The sequence below is a fragment of the Rattus rattus genome, chromosome 2 (assembly GCF_011064425.1).
Source record: "Rattus rattus isolate New Zealand chromosome 2, Rrattus_CSIRO_v1, whole genome shotgun sequence".
Taxonomy (NCBI): domain Eukaryota; kingdom Metazoa; phylum Chordata; class Mammalia; order Rodentia; family Muridae; genus Rattus; species Rattus rattus.
This window is the reverse complement of record NC_046155.1, coordinates 179035127-179045062: the sequence shown is the minus strand read 5'-3', so window position 1 is coordinate 179045062 and position 9936 is coordinate 179035127. Positions and strand designations below refer to the sequence as shown.

General features: G+C 44.4%; 1 protein-coding gene across 1 annotated transcript; it reads right to left on the bottom strand.

Annotated features, from left to right (window-relative positions):
* Positions 1-380: 380 nt before the first annotated feature.
* Positions 381-6501, bottom strand: LOC116892712 (zinc finger protein 773-like). Its single transcript, XM_032894578.1, is given in 4 exon segments — positions 381-2925; positions 3940-4023; positions 5021-5147; positions 6229-6501. Coding segments are annotated over 4 exon segments (1431 nt in total). The 5' UTR covers positions 6445-6501; the 3' UTR covers positions 381-1921.
* Between the last annotated feature and the right edge of the window lie 3435 nt (positions 6502-9936).

The following is a 9936-nucleotide window of genomic DNA, read 5'->3' as shown; positions in this document are numbered from 1 at the left end:
ACTTTGAAAATTTTTAGCCACCTGCCTCTCCACCCTGAATGAGTGGCCATACCTCTGGATTATATGCTGCCGAGAATCAAACCCAGGACCATGTGTATGCTATACAAGCCCTCTACTAATTGAACCCAACCTTACTACCCTCATGTTTTGACCTCACCATTATGTTGGGCTGTTCAAAAGGAGTCTCACAGCTTGAGAGATGGCTCAGCAGCTACGAGTATGTTATGTTTGTACAGAGGAAAAGGTCTCCACCTTTTCAGTGCCCATCTGGAGTCTTCCAAATGCTTTTATTGGATGTCTGTATGTCTTTCTATGCACATGCCTGCCACACCACTGACTGATACACCTACCATCTAGCTTATGCAGACTTTGACAATGTATTTAAAATATTAAAGTTCAATAGTTTTCACATGTACTATGTTGATGAAGTCAAATAAATTCCTCTTCAGATCTCAGCCTCTCTGCTGGCTTTACAATATACCAATATACCTTAGTGCATGTTTTATTTCCATTCTATTTTATTTTTTCTTTTATTCATCATGAGACCTGCTTGTGGCTAGGCTTTACCCACCAATGTCTCAGTTTCATTTGCTAACACAAGATCCACTCACTGTCCCTGGGAAACACTCAATTGCAGGTAAAGTCCACTGTATACCAGGGAAAAATACAAGGCCAACAGTCTCTCACACCACACTAAAGGCCTCTCCAGGAGGTCCTGCCCTTCAGTCTGGGAAAGGATGAATGGGCAGAAGTCTGTGCAGACACTACAAGATCTTATGTCACATGCCTACACAAACACACAAACTTAACCAACTCTTTATAATAACACATGAAGATAATGCCAAATTAAAACTACAATTACATGCTACCACACAGCTACAAAAATGATTCAAATGAACACCACACAGCTTACACGGTGTCAGGGAAGATGTAAGGAACCAGTACCTGATAAGCTGAAATCTGAACCACACAGTCACTTAGAATCTGGTAACTTCTTAAAGCTTGGGTTGGAGTGAGGGCTCAGTGTGTAAGTTCATGTGCTACCCTTGCAGAGGACCTAGGTTCCATTTTCAACAAACACACTGCTTCATACCCATCTGTAATTCCAGTTCCAGGGATCCAATGCCTGTTTTTGAGCCTTCATAGCCACCAGGCATGTATTCAGTGTATACACAGTATATACACAGACAAAATAGTCACACCTGAGAAAACAACAAATACTAAAAACATAGAGGTTATATACCTACAAGAGAGCATAAAGTGCTACACAGAGCTGGTCCCCAACAAAATTAGTGACACTTAGGAACACAATACTAGTGAAGACTTTACAGTAAAGAATCATTTATCCCAGGGACTGCAATATTCAGTGAGAAAAAAAAAAAGCAGGCAAGCAAGCAAACAAGAGCAACAACAACAAAAATATGTCTTATTTAAAAGGTGGCCACTCTCTTCCTCCTCCATTCAAAGTCAGTACCATGGAGACTGCACACTGATGCAATCAAGAACACAGCTTCCTCTTGCTAAGTCCCCAGAAAGCATTAACTTCTTAGGAATAAGAAGACGGCAATAATTCTCATCTTGCCTCTGTGTTCTCCTTTGATGAGTAACTTTCAATGGCTGGCTCCCTCGCAAAGGCTACTCTCAGGACTTCTGCTCAAAGTCATGTTCACTCCTAAGGCTCAACCAGCTTGGTCAATGTTCTCTGCATTCACAAACCTATCTGGGTTGTGTCTGTGTTGCTAATAAGAGCAGACTTTGCTCAAAGGTTTTCCCAGAATCAGTGGGTTCACGATGCATCTCTGCACTGTAGCTTCTTAGGTTAAACAGGATGGAAGTGTGGGTGAAGACTCCCCACATTTGAAGCACTCTTGACTTTTGCCCATTGAACATCCTCTTGTGTAGATAGGGTAGATCATGGGAACTATTTCTCATCTTCACTGTCCTCAATATTTTTTTCAGCGTGAACCTTGCGGTGTCTAGAAAGTCCAGTCCTGTAGCAAAACACTTTCCCACATTCCTTGCACTCATGATGCTTTTCTGCAGTGTGAAATCTCTGATGTTTGACGAGGATGTACCTCATGGTAAAGAATCTTCCACACACATTACACTTAAAGGGTTTTCCCCTGCTGTGAACCTTTCGGTGTTTCACCAGGTGTGAGTTTTTTTTAAAACTCTTCTTACACTGACTGCACTCAAAAGGCCTTTCTCCAGTGTGCACCCGGGCATGATAAACGAGGCTGGATTTCTCCTTAAATAATTTTCCACACTCACCGCATTTGTAAGGCTTTTCTCCAGTATGAACCAGATTATGACGTATGAGGCTGGACCTGTTCACATACGATTCCCCACACTGGTTGCATTTATAAGGTTTCTCTCCAGTGTGAAGTCTTTGATGTCCAACAAGGGAGCGGCTGTGTTTGAATTTTTTCCCACATTTGCTGCATCTAAAGGGCTTTTCTCCAGTGTGAACTTTCAAGTGTTGATTCAGGTCAGCCTTCTGGATGAAGGACTTCTCACATTCGCTACACTTAAACGGCTTTTCTCCAGTGTGTATCCTCCGGTGTCGAATAAGCAGCGACCTGCAATTGAAGGATTTGCCACAGTAGGAGCAGCACTTGTAATTTCTCTTCTCACTGTGAGTGGCCTTTCCTTTCTTGGTGCTCCTGGGTTGCTCCCCATCACTGTGAGTCGCATGATGCCCGAGAAGCCCTGAGAGAGTGTGGCTGTCCATTGTACTGTCTGTGCTTTGTAAAGTCTTCTCTGATATGTCACTTCTGTTTCTCTTCGTAACTGAAAGTCTGCGCTCTGCTCTCTGTAAGTGATTCTCAGCACTGCTCAGCTCCTGCTGTGGGAGCATGGTCACGTTAAGCCCTCCTTCTGTTGTCGAAAGGGTCTGCTCACAAGGTATCTTTGCAGGTTCCACTCCTTTGCAGCAACACGGAAACACAGAGAAACAATGATAAAGGACATATAGACTTGGAAATGGCAACACCCAAGTAATCAACACCCAAGACTGCTCACAGAGACTTCAAGATGGGAAGGGCCTGCTTCAGGGATGAAGGTAGAAGAGCCCTGTCCCAGCAAACATGTCAGGCAACAACACAGGAATGCCATACAGCACAAGAAGGCGTGTTGGAGACTTGAACTTCCTTCCTCAGAAAATGACTTTCTTGAAGAGCCTCAAATGGGCACTGTCCTGATTGGGTTGGGTTTTTTTGCTTTTGTTTTTCCCTCTACTTGACACACGTTAGGGTCATCTGAGAGTAGGGAATCTCAGTTGAAAATAAAAAGCCTTCATAAAATAATCATCAAGGGCCATTCTCTTGATTAATTTTTGATGTGGGTAAGCCCACCTCATTTCCGGTGGTGCTACCCCTGGCCAAGGTGATCCTGGCTGACCATGCCATGAGGAGCAAGCTAGTAAGCGATGTTCTTCCATGGCCTCTTCTTCAGTTCTTGCCTTGAGTTTCTGCCTTGAATTATTCTTATTGATGGATTTTTATCATGAAATATAAGATGAAATAAACCCTTTTCCTTTCTAACTTGCCTTTTGTCAGGATTTATCATAGCAATAAGAACTCAGAGACAGAGATGTTCAACACAGTGCAAAAGGCTATGTCTAGGCCCATTCAATACAATAACTGAAGAACCTGTTTTCAAGGACTGCTCAGGGCACTTGTACACACTAACAACATAATTAAGGAAAACTTATGTCACAGGGGAGCAGGCAAAACACTCAAGACTCATATGTGAGAGATAGCCCTGGATCAGAGATAACAGCAATGACTGTTAGACAACTGGGCAAACAGCCAGATGGACTCTACCACATTCCTTTGCCCTGGCACCAAAACATCAGAACCAATAGAAAGATACTTCTTATAAACCCATCTAGAGTGTACACACCAATAACCTTCACCCTCCAAATACCTGTGCACTTACTTGGAGTCAAAAATCTCAGGGCGGGGATGAAGCGATCTCCTGAAGACTCCAGCTGAGTGATGTCAGTCCCAGAAGGTACAAGTCCTAAAGTAAAATACAGGAAAGGGGAATGTCCCATACCAAGACAGAGTGGTGTAACTTATGCAGTCCATAGGAAAGAAAACTAACAACAAAGACCCCTTGTAGTGGTCTGAATGAAAATGGCTCCCATAGACTTGTAGGAAGTGGTATTATTGGAGGTGTGGCCTTGTTGGAATAGGTAGGTGTGGTCTTGCTGAAGGAAGTGTGTCACTGGTGGCGGGTTTTGAGGTCTCAGATGCTCAAGCAAGGCCCAGTGTCTCACTCTTCTCCTGCTGCTTTAATATCTGGATGTAGAACTCTCAGCTCTTTCTCTAGCATCATGTCTGTATGCACGCCGTCATGCTTCCCACCATGGTGACAGTGGACTAAACTCTTGAACTTCAAGTCAGCCCCCAATTAAATATTTTCTTTTTTAAGAGTTGCCATGGTTATAGTGTCTCTTTACAGCAATAGAAACTCCAAGACATCCCTAGAGAGGTCTTGCATGAAAACCCAGTAGTGTCTATATCAGTGCCACAATTTCTGCCACATAGAGACACAAATCACCTACAGGAAAAGAAAAGTACCTGGGTCATAGGGATGGCAGAGTATTTACAGTGTCTCCACATGGAGAAGCCATCAGTGTGAAGTCTATTAAACTACCATAAGATTCCTCACTTTAGTATGCATTGTCTTTTTTTTTTTTTTTTTTTCTTTTTTTTCCGAGCTGGGGACCGAACCTAGGCCTTGCGCCGCTAGGGCAAGCGCCTACCGCTGAGCTAAATCCCCAGCCCCGATTCCTCACTTTAGGCTGCTTCCTGTGTGCCTTTGCTATATAAGAGAGAGACGATGGTCACGTACCATGCCCAGGTCTCTCATTTGAGCTTCCCACTCCATGACAGTGGGGAAAGAACCAAAACCCATGGCCCAGATTTGGGAAGGAGACGTCTCTCTATGGAAAAGAATCCAAGCCCAAACAGACAGGATGCTCTTACGGAGTGGGTGTGGGGTAGGAGCTTACCTGATGAGGACATGAGAACAAAGACCTCCATCATCACGTGGTGGTACAGACGCCTCTGAGAGTCATCAAGTAGTTGCCATTCCTCCCTCAAGAAGTAGATAGCCACATCACGAAAGGCCACACCACCCTGCCTCAACAGAGAATGCTGAGTTAATAAGAAACAGTTTCCTTCTCTTGGACTTTTGACATCCGAGAGACAACCACTCCCATTTAGATCCCTTCTTCAGCGGGCACCAGACTCTTCACCCATTGACACTCTGTCTCTACTCAAGGTTGCAATGATCACTGTATTCAGCACCAGCCACAAACAGGTAGACAGACAGATGAAATTTACCTAGTCTTAATGTTTGGTATGGAAAGTTCTACCTTTCTACCAGACAATTTTTTTTTTTTTTTTTTTTTTTTTTTTTTTTTTTGTTCTTTTTTTTTTTCGAGCTAGGGACCGAACTCAGGGCCTTCTTCCTAGGCAAGCGCTCACCACTGAGCTAAATCCCCAACCCCTCTACCAGATTTTTATAGGCTTTCTTCACATCATGCCAAACAGATATGCCCAGATTGGAGCCACTGCTCTCCACTATACCTCTGGCGCACGAGCTTGGACATGAACACATCTAGTCATACTTTCTGCCACCATGCATACCACCCTTCATAATGTCATTCCATTTTCGCTTTAGTATTCAAGCCTGCAACTTGAGTACTCTCATCTACTGAACCCCTCCCAACTGCTGTCTCCCACCGCACCCAGCAGATCTCAAGTATACCCGAGGGTTTCTCTGAGCATTCCTAATCCATCTCACTTTAATAGTCGCCACTAGAACTTGAATACCTCTGAATCTTAATGGAACTGTCCATATAATTCCCGCTCTGGATTCAGAGACCTTATATACTATAATTATCTTTTATGGAAATCAGATGGTAAGACAGGAGCATAATATCAAGCAGAGTCCCAAAGCATTGTAATCCCAGACATCACTTATGTGGCAATTGAAAAATGTGAGTTCCTGCGGCACCGTTCATTTGTGAATAAAGAAGGCTATTAACACAAAGCCTCCCATAGCCCTGAATAAGTCTTACAGTCACAGGGCTCCCAGGTTCATTAATGTGCGTGTATGAGTACTCTAAGCCATCTGCAAGCTCCAACTAGCATCCCAGCCCACACTGCACTCTAGGACTGGGGAATTGGCGGGGTGTGATCACGTGGTACGCACCTGTGCCTGGGCACCCTGCCCAGCTACTGCAGTCTGAGTCCGCTGGGCAGTTGGGTCCATGGACACGGCTATTTTCCCCAGGCCTGCAATTAATCACACGGGGTCTCTTAGACTTCAAACCGGTCTCGGTGCTAGACAAAGCCTCGTTCCTCTCGCTCCTTTCAGTCCTGGACAGAGAGCTGTAAAACCAGTTTTCCTTTGACCTGACCCAAGCATCCAGGAAGATAATCACCGCACACAACCACTAAGTCCCAATGTTCTCCCGCCCCTCTCTTTTTTCCCTTCCTTTCCCTCTTTCCCCCCTTCTTTCAGTTAAAGCCCCCGGAAGCGCCAGTTTCCATTGGTTTAGCCCTTTTGCGCGGTCCATTCTGGGTAATGTAGTTCAGACAGCGTGCACCCTGGCGACCTGGCCGCTGCTGCAGATGTGTAAGCAGGAAAAGGGATTTGCAAGGATTTCAAGGAACTTCTGCAAACATTTCCTTGCCTACAGATGCACCAGTGTTTCAACTCCTTGATCATCAAGGATAAAGTGGATTCCTGGGTCTGACTCTGGTATGCATTAGCAAATTTCCCTTGGCAGAAGGAAGCTCAGCTTAAAAGCCAATGGTGACAGTATCATACCTGACGTGTAAAGATGTGAAAATAGTCCGAATTTTGAAAACAGTCTGCGCAATTCCAAGACGCACTATCCATTCACCTCCACCTGTATTCCTGTCTTTTCTCACGGGCCTAGTAGGTGTCGATTATGGAAGCAAGGAAGCACACTCTCTGCTCTCTCTCTCTCTCACACACACACACACACACACACACACACACACACACACACACACACACACCCCTGCATCCTTTCCTTTTTCCATGTTCCTACAGGATGTTATGGGTACTGTGGATAGAAGAGATGCTAAGACTTAATTTTATGCTATTCTTTGATTCTCCCAACTCTCATCTCAGCACAGAGTAACAGACAACCCGACAACCCCCACTGTTCAAGGAGACTCCAAAAGACAAGAGATAATGAAATATTAGTGCCATTATGGAACACTCTGGAACTGGATGGTGAGTGTTGATTCTGGAAAAGGTGGGGATCAGGATTGCTACTGACCATGTGATATGCTAGAGAAAGCGCCGATATTTTTGTCCTTTCTGCAACAGTGGTCACTTTTAAACCCAGCCTCCTTCTGTTAGGCCACAGTGTGCCATGAGGAAGTGGTGGTAATGAGCTGTGATTGGTATAGTAAAGCAAGCATTGGGACATTGAGTGGGAAGCCTCCTGCTACTTTTTTTTTTTATTGGATTTTTTTATTTTACATTTCAAATGTTATTCTCTTTCCTGGTTTCCCATCCATAAGCCCCTTATCCAATCCCTTTCCTCTTCTTCTATAATGGTGTACCTCCCCCACCACCACTCCACCTTCCTGCCTCCCCTCTCTGACATTCCCCTACACTGGAGGGTCCATCCTTGGCAGGACCAAGGGCTTTTCCTCCCATTGGTGCTCAACTAGGCCATCCTCTGCCACATATGCAGCTGGAGCCATGGCTCTGTCCATGTGTAGTCTTTGGTTAGTGGTTTAGTCCCTGGGAGCTCTGGTTGGTTGGTATTGTTGTTCTTGTTGGGTTGCAAGCCTCTTCAGCTCCTTTAATTCTTTCTCTAACTTCTCTAACAGGGACCCTGTTCTCAGTTCAATGGTTTGCTGCTAGCATTCATCTCTGTATTTCTCATGCTTTGGCTGAGCCTCTTAGAAAACAGCTATATCAGGCTCCTGTCAGCATGCACTTCTTCCCTTCATCAATGTTGTCTAGTTTTGGTGGCTGTATATATATGTACTGGATGCCCAGGTGGGGCAGGCTCTCTGAATAGCCATTTTTTTAGTCCCTGCTTCCAACTTTGTCTCCATATCTCCTCCTATGAACACTTTTTATTCCCCCCCTTTTTTTTTTGGTTCTTTTTTTCGGAGCTGGGTACTGAACCCAGGGCCTTGCGCTTCCTAGGCAAATCCACTGAGCTAAATCCCCAACCCCTTTTATTTCCCCTTTTAAGAATGACTGAAGGATCCACACTTGGGGCATCCTTATTCTTGAGCTTCATGTGGTCTGTAGATTGCATCTTGGGTAATTCAAGCTTTTGGGCCAATATTCACTTAACACTGAGTACATACCAAGTGTGTTTTTCTGTGATTGGGTTACCTCACTCAGGATGATATTTTCTAGTTTCATTCATTTGCCTAAGAATTTCATGAAGTCATTGTTTTTGATAGCTGAGTAGTAATCCATTGTGTAGATGTACCATATTTTCTGTATCCATCCCTCTGTTGAAGGGCCTCTGGGTTCATTCCAGCATCTGGCTATTATAAATAAGGCTGCTATGAACATAGTGGAGCATGTGTCTTTATTGTATGTTAGAGCATCATTTGGGTATATGCCCAGGAGAGGTATAGCTGGGTCCTCAGGTAGTACTATGTGCAATTTTCTGAGGAACCTCCAGACTGACTTCCAGAGTACTTGTACCAGCTTGCAATCCCACCAACAATGGAGGAGTGTTCCTCTTTCTCCATACCCTTGCCAGCACCTGCTGTTACCTGAGTTTTTGATCTCAGCCATTCTGACTGGTGGGAGGTGGAATCTCAGTGTTGTTTTGATTTGAATTTCCCCGATGACTAAGGATGTTGAACATTTCTTTAGGTACCTCTCAGCCCTTTGATATTCCTCAGCTGAGAACTCTTTGTTTAGCTCTGCACTCCATTTTTAAATAGGGTTCTTTAGCTCTTTGGAGTCCAACTTCTTGAGTTCTTTGTATATATTGGATATTAGTCCTCTATCAGATGTAGGATTGGTAAAGATCTTTTCCCAATCTCTTGGTTGCCGTTTTGTCCTAATGACAAGTTCTTGGCCTTACAGAAGTTTTGCAGTTTTATGAGGTCCCATTTGTCGATTCTTGATCTTAGAGCATAAGCCATTGGTGTTCTGTTCAGGAAAATTTCCCCAGTGCCCATGTGTTTGAGGCTCTTCTCCACATTTTATTCTATTAGTTTGAGTGTATCTGGTTTTATGTGGAGGTCCTTGATGCACTTGGACTTAAGCTTTGTACAGGGTGATAAGCATGGATCGATCTGCATTCTTCTACATGCTGACCTCCAGTTGAACCATCACCATTTGTTGAAAATGCTATCACTTTTTTTTCTTTTTTTTTTTTATTAACTTGAATATTTCTTAAATACATTTCGAGTGTTATTCCCTTTCCCGGTTTCCGGGCAAACATCCCTCTCCCCCCTCCCCTTCCTTATGGGTGTTCCCCTTCCCACCCTCCCCCCATTGCCGCCCTCCCCCCAACAGTCTAGTTCACTGGGGGTTCAGTCTTAGCAAGATCCAGGGCTTCCCCTTCCACTGGTGCTCTTACTAGGATATTCATTGCTACCTATGAGGTCAGAGTCCAGGGTCAGTCCATGTATAGTCTTTAGGTAGTGGCTTAGTCCCTGGAAGCTCTGGTTGCTTGGCATTGTTGTACATATGGGGTCTCGAGCCCTTTCAAGCTCTTCCAGTTCTTTCTCTGATTCCTTCAACGGGGGTCCTATTCTCAGTTCAGTGGTTTGCTGCTGGCATACGCCTCTGTATTTGCTGTATTCTGGCTGTGTCTCTCAGGAGCGATCTACATCCGGCTCCTGTCGGTCTGCACTTCTTTGCTTCATCCATCTTGTCTAATTGGGTGGCTGT